The sequence below is a fragment of the Macaca nemestrina genome, chromosome 12, assembly GCF_043159975.1.
Source record: "Macaca nemestrina isolate mMacNem1 chromosome 12, mMacNem.hap1, whole genome shotgun sequence".
Taxonomy (NCBI): Eukaryota; Metazoa; Chordata; class Mammalia; order Primates; family Cercopithecidae; genus Macaca; species Macaca nemestrina.
The window spans coordinates 16,979,231-16,997,628 of NC_092136.1; the positions used below are offsets into that span (position 1 = coordinate 16,979,231).

The 18,398-nt window shown below is 36.2% G+C and overlaps 2 protein-coding genes across 2 annotated transcripts; both read left to right on the top strand.

The window, feature by feature from the left end:
• Positions 1-222: 222 nt before the first annotated feature.
• Positions 223-8,304, top strand: LOC105466425 (olfactory receptor 5W2). Its single transcript, XM_011715404.2, has 2 exons — positions 223-235; positions 7,361-8,304. Exons 1-2 carry the CDS (start codon positions 223-225, stop codon positions 8,302-8,304), a joined length of 957 nt encoding a protein of 318 aa, XP_011713706.2.
• Positions 8,305-15,247: 6,943 nt separating this feature from the next.
• Positions 15,248-16,186, top strand: LOC105466447 (olfactory receptor 5W2-like). Its single transcript, XM_011715423.2, has one exon. It carries the CDS (start codon positions 15,248-15,250, stop codon positions 16,184-16,186), a length of 939 nt encoding a protein of 312 aa, XP_011713725.2.
• Positions 16,187-18,398: the final 2,212 nt, after the last annotated feature.

Here is an 18,398-nt window from a genome sequence, read left to right on the forward strand (position 1 = left end):
GAAAAATTACTTGAACCTGGGAGACGGAGGTTGCAGTGAGCCGAGATCATGCCACTGTACTCCCACCTGACGACAGAGCAAGACTCTGTCTCAAAAAAAAAAAAAAAAAAAAAAAGAAAGGAAAAAACAGAAAACCTACCCACCACTCCATCCACACACACGAAGAAACCCCTGTGTTTTTATTAATTCCCAGGTGAAGTTTCAGAAAAAGTAAAAAATTCCATGGAGTACTTGAGTGCATAACTGGTACATGCCTAATACATCTTACTATTTTTGCCCTCACATTTTGCATTTACTGGCTTAATTTCAAATAAATTAACTGATTAAGATTCAGAATGTACCCCTGCTGTGCGTGATTATCATATATTATATTGAAATGTCAATCAGCAGTAGCTATTAAATGAACATAGCAATTTTCGCTTATTAGTGTATCACCATGATTCATGTATTTTAAAATATCACTGAGAACATGGCTAATACAGAGGACATCCCCAAGACTGCCTTTCATTTCAATTATAGGTAACGACCTCCATAGAGAACCAGGCATACAATAAAATGTAAGCAGTAATTTCCGAGTTGGTCAAAATCTTTTAGATTGTTTTAAATCTCTTACTCTCTCTCTCGATATAGTATATACATATATGGGCATATTTTACACATATGTGCATATATTTAACATATGAATATCTATGTAAAATGTCCTCTTTTTATAAAGATAACCATTATTGTTAAATATGTTTTCATAGGAACAGAGATTTAAATGACTTTAGGACAAGACTTTGAGGACCTGTGTATTGATCACTAGATCATTATTCAAATGTTATTCTTGTTTTCTCTTCATCTACCTACAACTCTATTTTTCTTATATACTCACAGAACACGGAGGTACATGTATGGTATTGTATATGATGTAATTGGTTTCAGTCAGAGATAACTGTGGAACATAGAATTCAATTTGTCTCACAAGGTCCACTAACTATTTAATCAAGAACAGGCATATTTCAGAGGTATACAAAAGAAATAATGACAAACGAAAATAATAGATCAATATTACAGCTTCTGAGAAATAGGATGAAGAACATTTAAGACAAAACAATGTCTGAAGTATGAAAGTTAACTGTGAACATTTAAATATTTTATCAACTGCCTTTATGTCATAGGATACCTAGGGTGTTATTCACCAGCCAGAGACCTCTGTTGCCAGTGGCACCTTTGCCCAAGTCGAGTTTTGCTTGGGCTTGCTGGGCTCCCTCCACTGCCTTGGCCTGGCAGGCTGTACTCGGCTCACACTACCAGCCCAGATCCCATGCCTACCATGGGTGAGCCAGGCTGGAGTGGCAATGGATGAGTGAGCATACAAGCATGGAGTCTGGCCACCACACACTGCCAGGCATGTCAGCTGCTGCAGCAGGATGGGCAGCTCCAGGTGCCGGATCCGTGCAAGCCTGTCGCTGATTCAGATGTACCACAAGCAGCCTCCACTGTGGGCACCCATGTCTGGATGAGGGGAACATGGTACCACCCAGAAGCTTGAAGACACTGGAAACCGAAGAAGCCCCAAAGAAGGTGTCACAGCCCTGACTCGGGCAGCCCTTAGGTCTGGACTTCCTGAAGGGTCACAGCTCTTCTCTCCTTCTTGTCACTCGCAATGTGGAGAGTAGTTGGGGGGCCACACTGAACACATTTTGGCCCTATTTGTGTTACAGCTCTTTCAGTCCCGCCACATGGCAAGTTCTAAGTTCTTGTCCCACCTCCGGGAAGAATGAGGTATGCAGACAATTGGAGGGTTAGCAAGGTGAAGAGGTGCTTTATTGAGCTACAGTACAGCTCTCAGGAGACTCTCAGGAGAGTCAGCTACCCAGAGTTGGTAGCTCCTATCCACAGGCAGGTCATCCCCAAGAGTGTACAACTCTTAGAAGAGAGGAGACCTACAGTGGGTAGCTCCTCTCTGAAGGCAGGTTGTCTTATTGTCTGCCTAAGTTTGGCTGAGTCTGGGGTTTTATGGGCTTCAGAGGGGAGGAAGTGTATGCTTATTGGTTCATGGGTGGCCATGGGCAGGCCTAGGAAAAGCACCATAAGTTTTCACTCTGGTTGGTGGGACTGGCCACCTGGCCCCCAGTCTTCAGACTGTCCCTGGCTTGATGGTGGAGTTTCACCAGAGACCCACCCCTTTGAACCCAGGAGCCTGTCTGAATCAATAAGTAAAGAAATAAGAAAAAAAGTTAACTTTGATTGAAAGCTTATCATAAGGCAAAAAGAAATAATTGATTGTCTAGTGTGTATCTCAAATATATGTTTTGTATCTTATAATTAAGTGCATATGTGGTTGTGGATGCTAAAGGTAATGGCATATTAAAGACAAGTATAAATTATTTCAAAAATAATTAAATAGTACTTATCTAGATTATTATAAGATACTTAATAACTTTCACGATTCTTCTCTAGTTTTCTGACGATCAAAGTACTGCAAGTGGCTTCCATAGTAAACAGGGACGTGGATATGCGTTTGAAGGACCATATGAATATCACAAACATTCAAATGTTTTCTGCAGTTACACAAGTTGAAAAGCATTCAACATCTAAGGCTAGCTAGGTGCCCTTGTAAAAGGCTTTTGAGTGAAAACACTTTAGATTTCCTGTAAATCCCAAGTTGAGCAATGATACTCTGCTCTCTAGGATGACATTCTTTCTGAGATTCGGAGACATAGCATGGGGAAGTATAACAGTAGAAAAGTCAATGAGGTTGCTTCCTTTGGTCTTTATATCTCCTCAGTTAATCCATGCTCTTTTGGAAATTTTACCTATACACTAGATATCTCTGGAACAGCATCATGACAGGAATGTGTTTGAATTAGAATAAAGTCCGAGAAAAGTTGGATGTCAATCTCCAATACGCAGCAATAAGAATGAATGTACTACAATTGTATGAAACAAATTGGATGTATTTCTCCAATATGCAACAATAAGAATGAATGTACTACAACAGTATGAAACAAATTGGATGTATTGCACAAATATGTCATTGAGTAAAACAGTACACACAGCAGGCATCCATTTATATATGGTTCAAAAAATATGAAAGTAATTTACTGTTTTAAACATCAAGAAAGTAATTACTCCTTGAGGGTCGGAGGGTAATAACTTAGGAGGGATAATGTAGAAGACTTTGGGAGATTCTGGTAATATTTTCTTTCTTTCTTTCTTTCTTTCTTTCTTTCTTTCTTTCTTTCTTTCTTTCTTTCTTTCTTTCTTTCTTTCTTTCTTTCTTTCTTCTTGTCTGGGTCCTGGTTACGGGAGTATTTTTTTTGAAAATTCATCTAGTTGTATACTTATCATTATAATCTGTATGTACGTTACACATCAAAAGATTTTCTAAAAGCAAAATCTGTTCACCATTAGACTGTAGAAATTTTAGAATATTATTACTATAAATTTGTATTACTAGTAATGCCTTGTATTCAATAGAGTTCAGCATATTTTTGTGAAAAAGTTGTGTGACTGTCATAAAATAGTTCAGTAAATATTCATTTTTTATTAAGATTTCTCTTTTTTAAAATAAAACAAAAATGTTTTATTCAACCTTTAAGAACTTTTATTATTGTTTCCTGCAAAAGGGAAGCTAAGAGAGCCTGATTCTTCTTGGGACAGTACCACGCACTAAACTTATTCATAATGGTTTATGACTTAGGGACAAACAACTATGTTTTTCTGAAGGAAGAAGATTATAAGCAGACTGTTACCTACAGGGTATTATGTTCAGTGGCACTAGTGACACCAGGCAACAGATTTAGATACAGGTATTTTTCCTCAGTTACTTACCTCTGATGTAAATTCCAACTAAATTATTTTCTTCCATAATTTAAGAAAGTGTTTTCAATTAAATACCAATAACTTTATCCAACTTTTTATAATAATGTGGCCACTTAGATTCAGGTTTTAATGAAAAGGGTTGAAGAGAATTTAGCCTACATGGCCAGGGACAGTCGAGTTTAGGAAGCTAATTTAGGTCTTACCTAAGTGAAGTATAACCTAAAGAGTTTTGTCATTCCTGTTATCAGGTAATCACATGATATGAAAATGAGTTTGAATCAAGTTAAATTCCCATTTCCTTTAAATATGGACTAGAGAAGTAGATGATGGTAGTAAAGCTCTTGGGCAACACAAATGCATCAATGTTCTTAGTGTATTGGGTGGAAAATTATTACAGTTGATTTGTTGGACTTTAACAACATCTCCAATAGCTGTAAATTTAGTATATTTGTAACAGCACCATCTCCCAAACAATGACAATAAAGCATAAAAAGCCATTGAAATTTAACACTAAAAAGTACTTTTTCCTCAATCAAGAATATTTTAATAATTTAGCCAGGTATAGGCTAGCTTTATAGGAATTCTGAGAAAAGGCTATGCCCCTGTCTACTCCCTGGTAAGGTTTGGGAAGACACAGGAATCACTTGGAGTATTTATATGGATACACTGGCTAATGTCTATCACTTACTATATTAGTTTTGTACATACACATTTTTCTTTCACTTTTTTGTAGTAAAAAATAGATTAACTTCCTTAAGATAGAATGTCAGTGGGAATACATTTTTGTACCGTAAAGTTCACAGTAGACTTTAAAGAACACATAGAAATCTGTACTTCTAAGTATCTAGTAATGAATCACACGTTATAAAACATCACTCAGAACATGGCCAGTACAGAGAAATTTTTTTTTCATTACACTGTAGGGAGAAACACATTGAGAGCAGGTGCTTGGAGAAAGAAAATATCATGACTATGAGACTCCAGAAGTTTACTCTTTACTTCTGAATTTCACTTTTGGTATCTATATAATGAAGTTGTTAGAGATGGAAACATAAGATAATATTTGAAATGTATGATAACATATATGGAGATATAGTAATTAATATAAGGAAAACACATGGGATGTGATACACAGTCCATTGTAGAATGTATTTAAATTCATATCTTTTCCTCCACAAGCCCAGAGCTGAATGAAGAGGTGCTTTAAAAGCACGTTTTTAGAAGAGAGAATAGAGACAATTTTATGGTCAGAACAATGTGGATGCAGGATTTAGCTCTCTGTCCCATGAAGTTAAAGGCTAAAATGTTAGACTAAAGTAGTGAGGGAAAGGAGAGCAATACATAGTAGCCGTAGGGGAGTGAATAGGGTAGACACAAAATTAACACTTTGAGTAACTTCCAAGTATCAAAGGACTGCCATGAATAATAGTACATAAAAGTTATTGTGAAAATAAATAGAACTTAGCTTTTGTCTTAAAAAGCGTGACCTCAACACACTTTTTCTTTTGAAGAATCATCTTTGTGCATATCAACTCTATTAGGAGAAACAGACCTGAAAGGTTGTTTATGTTTTTTCTTGGTTGAACATTACCAGCCTAACAACTGGAAAATATTTAACATCACACAATCATATTTAAAAGCACACGTTACTCACACAAATCTCTGTACTAGGAATTGTGGGAATGTAGAGAGACACTTAGGCCAACAGACAAATAAAATATAAATTAAGAAAAAGTGTGTTCAAGGTGACGGATGATGTACATTCATAAAATAATTGAAATGAGGGTAGTTGTCAATGTAGTTGGGAAAAAGTAATTAGATAATTATTAATTTAAAAAGCAGCATGTTAGATTATCATATTTCTAAATGGGAAGTGAAGGAGACTTTGAGAAGTGAAAGAAACAGGATGAACAATGAAAAGGATACACAAACCATTAAGTCGAAAATCTATTCAAGTTTCATTGGATGTCTTATTTCATGATAACCATGAAGCATACTGTTAAACGAATTCTGATGAATTTCTAACACTGGTCAATTTGGTGATAAGGTTGAACAATTAAAAATGGAGCCTTTGCTAAACTAGTTGCAGCATTCACTGGGGAAAATACCGAAGCAAGAATCTAATTAATCATGTTTAAATAACATAAAGGAGTGAAGGCAGAGACTTGAGAGATTTAAGTCCCAACAGTCACCAGGTAATAATAAAATGTGATCTGCCTGTTGTTCACATACCAGAGGTAAAGACAGAAAGACTTGCTCATCTCAGGTAGGTTTCTGAATGATCAATTTAAAGGACAGAGGAAAAAATTTGGAAAAATGAGAAATCATTTATTAACGAATTTACAAATGGATGATTTTATAGGTGCTTACCTCAGTTAAAGCACCTCTGGAAACTAATGGCCAAACTGATATTTTCTTATTGGATCTGTGTGAATTTGACTGACCTTACTTGTCATTTGTAAGAGGATAATATAGATTTCACCCATTTACATTTTAATCAACATTCATAAGTAAATAATTACTTTAAAAATCACCGTACATGTGATATTATTGTAGGCGTAAATTTAAGATTGGTTCTAGATTTACTCAAATAATAATAGAGGTAACACATTACAGATACTAATTTATGAAAATTCAAGTTATTATGGTATTTAAGTCTAGAAGAAATAACAATCAGACCCACTCTACATTTCAATTTTCATGTAACAGACACACACAGGCGCGCGCGCACACACACACACACACAAGAATGAATGCACATATAACACAAGCAGCAGAAGCCTATATATTTCAGAAACATTTATTGTCCCTCTTCACATTTTGATTTTAATAAAAAAGTCAATTACAAGCAAATGTAAGTAGTCCATTGTTCACACTTCTTTTACCACTCATATTTGGCTTTTATCCTTTGGAACCAGGTAAGTCATCCAAATGGATTACAAATGCTGTGACAAACCAGTGATGATGAGTAACAGTTAAATCAAACATTTTTCCTTTCCAGTAAACACTAAAGACACCACATCAAAAACAGTGCCATAATAATTTTCTCTTATTAACTTACACATAATATCACTGTCAGTGATAGAAAAAAAGTATATATTTCTTGAATAATGCAATAAATGTGATCCTTTTTTTGTCAAATAGATGAGATGTTTAGCACTGTATGTTCTGGTCCTTGTTACTCTAACTTTGGTGTTTCTTTCACTTCCTTTTGGATCTGTCCTGATCTTTCAGTTTAATCAAATTGACTGCCTTAGATTGTACAATAGAAGCAAAGATAAATGATGTATTTCAGAAATTGCATATAAATTTAGATTCAAAGTTGATCAACTTCCTTTGGTAGACACTTTTAGTTTTTTTGTTTTGTTTTGTTTTAATACAGTAATGCCTCTTTGAAAGGGACACTTACCTAGGATACTTTCTGAGGGTAAAAAAGATAATTTACATAAACAAATCTTGTTCTGCTTTACAGATAATTTTTTTGATATCTTGGAAAGTCGAGCCCTAATCTGTCATCCTCATAATGATTTCTGTAGCAGTTTGAAACAAGAACAAGGAAGAATGGACTGGGAAAATTGCTCCTCATTAACTGATTTTTTTCTCCTGGGAATTACCAATAACCCAGAGATGAAAGTGACCCTATTTACTGTATTCTTGGCTGTTTATATCATTAATTTATCAGCAAATCTTGGAATGATAGTTTTAATCAGAATGGATTACCAACTTCACACACCAATGTACTTCTTCCTCAGTCATCTGTCTTTCTGTGATCTCTGCTATTCTACTGCAATTGGGCCCAAGATGCTGGTAGATCTACTTTCCAAGAACAAGTCAATTCCCTTCTATGGCTGTGCTCTGCAATTCTTGGTCTTCTGTATCTTTGCAGATTCTGAGTGTCTACTGCTGGCAGTGATGGCCTTTGATCGGTACAAGGCCATCAGCAATCCCCTGCACTATACAGTCAGCATGTCTAGCAGAGTGTGCTATCTACTATTGACTGGGGTTTATCTGGTGGGAATAGCAGATGCTTTGATACATATGACATTGGCATTCCGCCTATGCTTCTGTGGGTCTAATGAGATTAATCATTTCTTCTGTGATATCCCTCCTCTCTTATTACTCTCTTGCTCAGATACACAGGTCAATGAGTTAGTGTTATTCACTGTCTTTGGTTTTATTGAACTGAGTACCATTTCAGGAGCTCTCATTTCTTATTGTTATATCATCCTATCAGTCTTGGAGATCCACTTTGCTGAGGGGAGGTTCAAAGCTTTCTCTACATGCACTTCGCACTTATTTGCGGTTGCAATTTTCCAGGGAACTCTGCTCTTTATGTATTTCCGGCCAAGTTCTTCCTATTCTCTAGATCAAGATAAAATGACCTCATTGTTTTACACCCTTGTGGTTCCCACGTTGAACCCCCTGATTTATAGCCTGCGGAACAAGGATGTGAAAGAGGCCCTGAAAAAACTGAAAAATAAAATTTTATTTTAAGGAAATACTAAAAATACATGTTTATACACACAAAAATGCATATTCATATTGGTGTTTTCTTCAAATTATATATTATAATATAAAGTTGTCTCAAATACTCTAATTTAATATAATACATATTTTACTAAGCCACAATCTAGCAATTCTTTGGAATTTTCTAAATATGCTATTTTTTTTATGTGTTTTCAATTTAGGTAAGGTAATCTCTATATTTGAAAAATGTTCCAGTCTTTGAGTTAGTGGGGCAAATTTTTATTTGTTTAATATATATTTCAGGCAGTAAATTTTCTTTTTTTCTTTTTTTTTTTTCTTTGAGATGGAGTCTCACCCTGTCACCCAGGCTGAAATACAGTGGTGCAATCTCGGCTCACTGCAACCTCCGCCTCCCTGGTTCAAGTGATTCTTGTGCCTCAGCCTCCTGAGTGGCTGGGATTACAGGTGCCTGCCTCCCGGCCTGGCTAATTTTTCTATTTTCAGTAGAGATGGGGTTTCACCATTTTGACCAGTCTGGTCTCAAAATCTTGACCTCAGGTGATCTACCCATCTTGGTCCCACAAAGTGCTGGGATTATAGGAGTGATAGGCAGTAATTCTTCTAAGAGTTATTGAGTGTTTAGTATATGCCTTTCACACTGCTATGTACTTTGCATTTCATGTTGAATCCGCTACTTTCTGTACTAGTGAGTCATAAAATGTAGTGAAAACTGGAAACATTAATTAAACTAACAAATAATTCATAATAAACTATAAAATGACATGAAGTCAAAAGGCACAGTACTCTAAGCATAAACAAAATGTCTAACTAGAATGTAGAGAAGAAAAGATTATTTGAAATGGGGACATTTGGTTTTAGATCTAAAAATGAGTAGAGATACAATGGGTATGCAGAGAGAAGAAAGGATTCTAGATGGAGAGCCTGAAAATTAGACATCCTGAGGTGGACAGGGCAATGTCTTTTTAGAGTAAAGGAAGTCCAACATGTAATAATTGAAGGATAAAGTGATACGTCCAGTAAAATCTAGTTAAGCTGATATTCTTAATTCATTCATTTCCACTCTACTTCTCTTCCCTTCTTCCTATTTCTAGCCCTGTTTAAATGTCCCTCTTGTGGTTCATAAATAATACTCTCTCAAAGGTACTATTCTATCTATCTATCAGTCTGTTAATTGAACGAACGCCTCCAGTATGAGACTGCGAGCATTCTTTGCTCAAAGACTGCATATGTTATGCCTGTCATCCCAACCAAAGCATCTGCATGGTTTCTGGGTCACCAAATGGGAAAATAAATCAGTAATAAAAATCAATACACGGTATAACATTTTTGAATGTTTGTGAGGTATCAAAATCTAGTTAACTGAGGGTAGAATGTGTGCTTTGAATAAATATTTTACAGGTTTTAAAAAACTTTTAAGTTCAGGGGTACAAGTGCAGGTTTGTTACATAGGTAAACTTGTGTCATGGGGGTGTGCTGTACAGACTATTTCCTAACCCAGGAATGTGGCCACATATTTGCAAAATCATACAAAACCCAGGTAAAAAGCTTAGTACCCATTAGTTATTTTTTCCTAATCCTCTCCTGTCTCCCACCCTCCACCCTTCAAAAGGCCCCAGTGTGTGTAGTCCTCCTCTATGTGTCCATATTTTCTTATCACTAAGCTCTAAGTAAATGAAATGGTTATGGATACTAAGGTGATAAGTCTACCAAACATGCATATTAATTACATACGAAGTTACAGGCATTCATGTGGGTGCTTTCTTCATATTCACCTACCTTCATTCAGCTCTGTTCCAATGTATAATGCTAAAACCCTACGAGAAACTTGTTGAGAAAACATTGCTAAGGCCACATGTTTGCAAAACCATACAAAACTCAATGACACTTTTATTTAGCCTTTATGATTGTGTAATGTCAAAGACATTGAATGTCTTAGGTTTTCTTGCTGTCCTTGTAAAACATGTCCTTCTGTGAAAAAATACCAGAATGTAAGTAAAGCCCAAAAGGCACCTCTGCTTTGCAAGGTTTCATTTGTGGGACACTGTGACAGGTTATGGATAAGTATGGTGATGGAAAAAAAAAAAAACTATGTGGAATATTTCATTTTGGAAAACAGGTTTGGAGGGTTTCCACTTGTGACATGTTTTCTCAATTTACTCATATTCTTCTGTTAATCTGTTTTATGAGCATCAGGAGGGTAGAAAACACCCTTTGAAATATTATTAAGTCCAGACAGATTGGAAGGTCATTGAATTGCTGCATAGATATAAATATGCCATCTCCCTTCCATATAACATATGACAGTTATGTCATGAAAAGGTTGATTTGATCTGCCTATTGGCTACTTTAATCATATATAATGAGTGTTGTCTAAAGAGAAGGAAATTTCAACCCCAACAAAGGCAGGGTATTAAGCTCAATAAATGTATGTCTAGAAATGGAAGAAACTAAATTAATTGTAACCTTTATTTCTCTGAATTTGTACAATTAAAGGTTGAGAAATCACTTATTAGAAATATTGCTTAGAATATTCATGACTTGAATAAAGATTTGGGCCAGATAGCCTGATCTAACCCTTCCATCTTGGGGCTCTACAGAAATATGTAAAACATTTATCACAAGGCTTTGATCCTTTCTAGCCTGTCCACCTCAATTTTCACCATTTCTTTCTACTCTCTATCTCTCTAAATCACTCTAAATCAGTCACCAATGACTGATGAAAAATAGTAATGTCCAAATTTGATATTACCAATGGCTTTGTGTAGTGGGTTAAGATGGTAGGAATGTTTCTGTATCATGAATCTTTTCCTTCAGCCTTGGCATTGAAATACCTAAACATAGTAATGACGTACGATGGTAGGTTTGGATATACATGTAATACAATGAACAGACAGATACCTAATGGTGATCAGTTGTATAACTACACTTGTTAAAATAGAGCAGTAATAACGCTCAATGAGGCAGAATGTGGGAGGTCCTGTGTTGAAACCAGAGGCAGTGACTTTTAACTTTTAACTTTCCTGAGTATCTCTCTCTAGAAACATGTTATGAACTAGGCACCCAATGCAACTTTAAATTACCATGGTATTTAACAAGACTCTTCTTCTCTAGAAATGAGTCCCGTCTCATCACCCCCCATAATAAAAAGCCTCATGCTAGTTTATTTATAAGACACTTTTCAGTTGTCACATTTTTTTCTATATATCTATGAGTCTACTGACATGTAAACCTATTCCCACTATTGGATACACAGTATTTTAAAACAAATACAAAAATGATGAGTGGCTTCATTTTTTTTTTTTTTAGATGAAGATGAAGTCTCACTGTCTCCTAGGCTGGAGGGCAGTGGTGCAATCTTGCTTGTTTCCAGCAATTTTGCAATGCAATGACCTACCACATCACTTTCTATTGGCACCAATATTAATAATGACCAAGTGCCTAGTTGATATAAACAAGATAAATTACTCCCCATATAGCAAAACTTATTTCTTCCTTCTATCTTCAGTCACTGCTGGGATCCTCCTGCCCTGCTTGAGAAGTGACATGAGTGATCTTTGAGCGTCTATGGGACCTTAATTTTGTGAATTTTCAGATATCACTTTAACATAAACACATTACAATATTCTGTAAGAGTATTTAAGAAAATTATCTTTTAAGACAGATCTGTTTTATCGCACGTTACTAAAAAATCTATTATGTGCAATTTCTATGGATACAATCAAACAATGTCTATAAAACTGTAATTTTACTTAACAGCTCTGGGTATCAGGTGCTACATCATATAATGAGATTGTATGAGACAACTCGGGACATACGTGACAATATATGAAACATACGATAATATGTGATGATAATTAGATAATTATAAAACACTTGACTTGGCAAGGCGGCAAAAATTGACTTTAAGATCAAATCTTTTATATTTACAGGCCATTTTTAAAAACATATTTCAGTGTAACGCTGGGATATGATAAATTATGTATGCATAATTTTAGTCATAGCAGACTTCTTGTGATATGAAGAATTGTATATAAATGAAATGGCCATTAATAGAGGATTGATCAAATAAATTAATGTACATAAATAGAAGTGAATGCATTGTCCTCTAATCATATTGCTTATTTATATATAAAATGTGTTATTCTAACATCATTTTTGTTTAAAAAGCAGAAATCCAATACCATACACAACAGAACCTGCTTATCCTTATGCAATGTGATTATGCCTACTTTTGCTTTTTTTACTAATATCTTTATTTTTCAGTGTATTGCAGGAGTGTTGTTTGTACATTTGTGTGTTTGAGGGGGGTATTTGTTTTTTATAATGTGCAATTAAAAGAAAATACCTGTGTAGAGATTAATGAACTTGAAATGATCAATACTGGTTGACTAGAGTCATTTCACTATTGCTTTTTAAATATAATATTGAGCATAAGCTACATAGAAACAAAAGGAATACTTTAAATGGTCTGTATTTTTTTTCTCAATCATTACCCAACCTATATAAAAGACCAATTGTTAAACCACATTTTTTTTTTCTTGAGATGGAATCTCGCTCTGTCACCCAGGCTGGAGTGCAGTGGCACAATCTCAGCTCACTGCAAGCTCTGCCTCCCGGGTTTACGCCATTCTCCTGCCTCAGCCTCCCAAGTAGCTGGGACTACAGGCGCCCCACCATGCCCAGCTAATTTTTTGTATTTTTAGTAGAGATGGGGTTTCACCGTGTTAGCCAGGATAGTCTTGATCTCCTGACCTCGTGATCCGCCCACCTCGGCCTCTCAAAGTGCTGGGATAACAGGTGTGAGTCACTGCCCCTAGCCAAACCACGTTCTATTTGTCACTTATTCCTGTGAGAGGAAGTGTCCAATACCCAAGAGTCATACACAGAGCTACGTATACAGTCCAGGTAGGTCAGGAGACAATACTGAACCCTTGTGCAGAGGGGGCTGCCTCCAGTAAAGACATCAGAGCTTACGGATCAGGTACTAATTTTTTTGTTATTTTTCTGGTTTACTTTTATAGTTCTTTAGTTCTTTCATTATTTTCCAATAAAAGTATCATATAAAACTAAATGAGACTGTAAAACAATGTGAATACTTATTTTAATCACTTTAAGTATTATTTCAAATATATATATACACACACACACAGCTGGCAAGGAATGGGATAAAATGCTAGCGTTGGCTACAGAGATGTTCAGACATTATTAGCATTTCAGTATCTTATCTGTACATTTACATATATTTAAATGTTATATTGTAAAGAAAATCATTATTTTTAAAGATGTGTCTACAAGGGCAGCTTTTTAAATAAATTTAGACTGAAATATTAGAGACCTGCATGTTGATCACTAGACCATTATTCAGATGTCATCCTTTTTCTGTTTTTTATCTACCTCCAAGTCTACTTTTATTCTATCTCACCGAACAGAGGGAGACATGTATGATATTATACAAGATATAATTTGTTTAGGTGAAATGTTACAATGGGATCAATCATTAAATTGGCCCCCCAAAGACAGCCAATTATTTTTAACTGAAGTCTAGCAGGTTTCAGAGGTATAGAAGAGAGGAGTCAAAGAAAACAAACAAAAATTTGTTACAACTTCTTGGTAATTGGGATGGGGAACATAGTTTAGAAATGAATGTGTCTGAGGTTAGGAAACTGCGGACATATCAGTATTCTTGCACATCTAATCTATTGGTGAATGGATAATGTGGATTCTACTTGATCAGGGAAGAGGGACCCATATGGTAAACCATAGTCTCTTTCTTTTTTTCTTTTTTCTTTTTCTTTTTTGAGACGGCGTCTCGCTCTGTCGTCCAGGCTGGAGTGCAGTGGCCGGATCTCAGCTCGCTGCAAGCTCCGCCTCCCGGGTTTACGCCATTCTCCTGCCTCAGCCTCCCGAGTAGCTGAGACTACAGGCGCCCGCCACCTCGCCCGGCTAGTTTTTTATATTTTTTAGTAGAGACGGGGTTTCACTGTGTTAGCCAAGATGGTCTCGATCTCCTGACCTCGTGATCCGCCCATCTTGGCCTCCCAAAGTGCTGGGATTACAGGCTTGAGCCACCGCGCCCGGCCCATAGTCTCTTTCTTACACCTCTGCTCATCAGTGCCACAGCAGGGCTGCAGTTAGTTTCAAAGTGTTCTTTATAATCTCCTCTGAGCAACAGCAGCTTTCAGAGGAGAACATAGTTAGTTAGCTCTGGCATATTCCTGTCTGTCAACTCTAGCTTACTGATCATGGAGACCCTTCTACTCACTTCTCATGCAACCATCACCCTTTCTACTCCAGTGGTTTGTGAACTACAGACTGTCTCCATCCCAGTGACAATAGGATGCAGGTTTGGTTATTAACGCTGGGTAGGACCTGGGGGGTTATTGGGAAAGTGGAGGAATGTTATATGTAAGAACCTGTCATTGCTCTGCCTGCTCCACATTTTTGGATGATGAGAGAAACATACGGGATACACTCATTACCTGCACCTATCACTTAACTTTGCTTGTCTGTTATGAGATATCACAACATTTCTACAAAACTAACAGCAAAGGCAACAACAGTAATCTTGTCATTAGATGTGGGTTATCTGGTCGAACTAATTACAGGAACTATCACCTTGAACTCTGAGGACATCAATTTCCTAGTCTGTAAAAGAGAAGTAGCAAAAATCACCATAAATAAATAACACATAGGTTTTCATGAAATTAACATGATTTAATTTAAATGAAAGTGTACTACAGCCTCTGTACAGTGCCATACAAATGTATGAGATATTACCGTGATCATTTTGTTGGTTTTCACTAAATTGGATATTTTCTAGTAGATTGTTTATATCTTTATTTTTAATCACTGAAAAAAGACCATCAGTTTGACTATTAATATAGTAAGATAACGTTAACCCTTCACTTCCGTTTTCTTCTTTCAAACCAGGGATTTCCAGCTCTGAATGATGACCCTTAAGAACTGCACTGTGTTTACTGACTTTGTATTCTTAGGACTTTCAGGTACACAGGGTATGCAGCAGGGGCTCTTCGTGCTTTTCTTCCTAATTTATGGCATAACTGTGATTGCCAATCTAGGGATGATCTTTTTGATCAAGATGGATCTCAGACTTCACACACCCATGTACTATTTCCTGAGCAATTTGTCATTCTGTGATGTCTGCTACTCTTCCACTGTCTCTCCCAAGATGCTGGCTGATTTCTTATCGGACCAAAAGTGGATTCCATATAATTTGTGTGCCGTTCAAATGTATATTTTTGGAGTCTTTGCAGATGTGGAATGTCTCATGTTGGCTGTCATGGCCTATGATCGTTATGTTGCCATCTGCAATCCACTTCTTTATACGATCACTATGTCCAGGAGTATCTGCACCCAGCTAGTGGCTCTTGCCTATGTTGTAGGTTTGGTGGATTCTGCAATCCACACCTGCTGTACATTCAGATTGTCATTCTGCAATTCTAATGTTATCAATCACTTTTTCTGTGACATCCCACCCTTGCTAGCCCTCTCCTACTCGGACACATTCATTAATGAGATAGTGATGTTCACATTCATTGGCTGTATTGTGGGGTGCAGCATTGTCACTGTCTTCCTCTCCTACAGCTACATCATAATTAGCATCCTTAAAATGAGCTCACCTGAGGGCAGACAGAAAGCCTTTTCTACCTGCACCTCCCACTTGATGGCTGTGGCTGTATTTCATGGCACACTCCTGTTCATGTATTTCCGACCCAGTTCAAGTTACTCAATGGAAACAGACAAAATGGCCTCTGTTTTCTACACAGTTGTCATACCTATGTTAAATCCTCTGATCTACAGCTTAAGGAATAGGGATGTGAAAGGTGCTCTGAAAAAAGCAATGAACACTAAATTATGTTCTGTATGAAACTGTAATTTCCATTAAAAAATAATAAGTTCATGTATTAAAGTTCATGTATTTTGGCATAGGTTTCTGTAGTCTCACCCAAGCAGCCTTCAAGGTATTTTAAATTTCTTACCATTGTGCTTAAATTGTGTGTAGAGGGGGCGGGAATTATTGGTCTTAGTCTTCCTTCTAAACCAATGAGGAGTAGAAATAGACTCCTTTTGTTGTTTTGCAGAGAAGGTCCTTTCGTATTTCCCCACTCTGTTCGTGACTATGCCCCAGTGAACTGTTGTGGGTTATAGTGAACCCGCTTCCCTCACCAATTCAACAAACCCTCCCTAAATTTCCAATTCCATAAAAAATGTGCTGAATAAATACAGTGGCTCATTCAAAGGGACTTTTAGAGAATCAAACTTAGTCTGGTTTGTGTCCTTCCTAGGTACAAGTATCACCCTGTAAATGTCTAGCATATACTTATAAGTAAATAAGTAGTAAACAAATAAATAAAAATAAATAAGAAATCTCTCACCCTAGACATGAAATTCCATGAAGGTAATGTCCTTTCCTATCTTGTTCACCATGATTTCTACTTTGTTATTTTTAATGTTCGACTGCAGGATCCCATTTATAAACAGCTATTCAATAAACAATGTTCCTCACAAAATTTATGGAAAAAGGAGACTTTGTAAATTTACCAGAAAAAGAAGTCACTTTCATTTCATTCTAGTATATTCACCTTGGATGAAATCCATCTATACCTCTTGTCTTTTGGCCTAGGTTTGAAATAAGTTGTCAGAAACAGAGATCATCTGATGTACTGAACAGTTTTTCTCAGATACTGTGTTCCTCATTATACCAGCAGACATCCCCAGGATCATCAAGCCCAGATTTTTATTATACCTCATAGTCTCAGCACCAGGTTCTGGACTTCCCTCCTGCCCTTACTCTGGGGAACAGACATGCTACTTTTGACAACCTACAGGACTGCACAACTGAAGTGATAGATCTGGACCTTCTCCAAAGGTCACTGGAAGAGCAGCCTCAATCTCCCTGGATGAGTTTATAGCATTATACTATGTTAATGGTACTATGTTTCATGGAAATGTATATGTGCACATGTTTTAACTCACATGAGTCATGTGAGTTAAAATTTCAAAACTGAAATGCCCAATTGATATAGGTTAAGTTGTAAAGTACGTCCAATGGAAAAAACCCACAAATGACAAGTCATATTTACATTAGTATATCATTTATAATAACTTACATTGCTTCTTTGCATATTTATGAAATAAACTAGAATCCTATTCTAAACAAAATATTAATAGTGGTAATCTCTAAGTGATTGGCTATTAGGTAATCCTACAATATGTTTCAATAATGTAATTAATGGCATATATTGGTCTCACTGAAATCATTTAGAAATTAACCAAGTTATGAAAAACAACACGATTTTTGATTCTAATGATTATTTGTTTTATTTTAAATTTTGTCGTGAAGGAAACACAAAGGCACACATCTCTGGTGCTAGGAGGACAAGGTAATGAATTATACAGGGTTTCATTTAGGCCTTCTTCCATATTGCATACATCATTTTAGTTATAAATTGCCCTGAGTGTTACATGCTTCAAAGCATCATAAGAGTGAAAGAATTAATTAAAAACATAAAACTTTTAGCAGAATATTTGTTTTGCATTACTAATTGAACAGAATTTTAAAACAAAAATATTTTACTGTCTCTGAAATGTTTCCTTTCCTCTGTAATTTTGAATAGCATATTGATTGATCATAGAATATATCACTTATCAGGACCTTTTCATCACTTTGCAAACCAAACTCAATGTACTTTTTAAAAAATGTATTAATTATATTCATATCTATGAAAAACTAAACACACTTGGGTCAGGCATGGTGATCCATGGTGGCCCCCAGCGCTTTGGGAGGCTGAGGCAGGCAGATCCCTTGAGCTCAGGAGTTTGAAACTAGCCTGCGTAAAATAGTGAGAGCCTGTCTCCACAAATACAAAAAAAAAATTAGGCAACTAATGACTGAAGCAAGTGATTTAGTATCTATTAGCTATGGTCATTCCTAGCATTACTTTTGAATAATTAAAATAGCTTATTCTTAAGATGTGACTGTCATAATTGTTTATGATAATAAATTAATTAATATATTAACATGCCCTCCAAACAGAACTTCTAGAAAAAGATAAGAGAATGAATTCAGGCCATTGAAA

Coding starts and splice junctions, on each gene's coding strand:
- LOC105466447 (XM_011715423.2), top strand. CDS start 15,248: ATGACCCTTAAGAACTGCACTGTGTTTACTGACTTTGTATTCTTAGGA.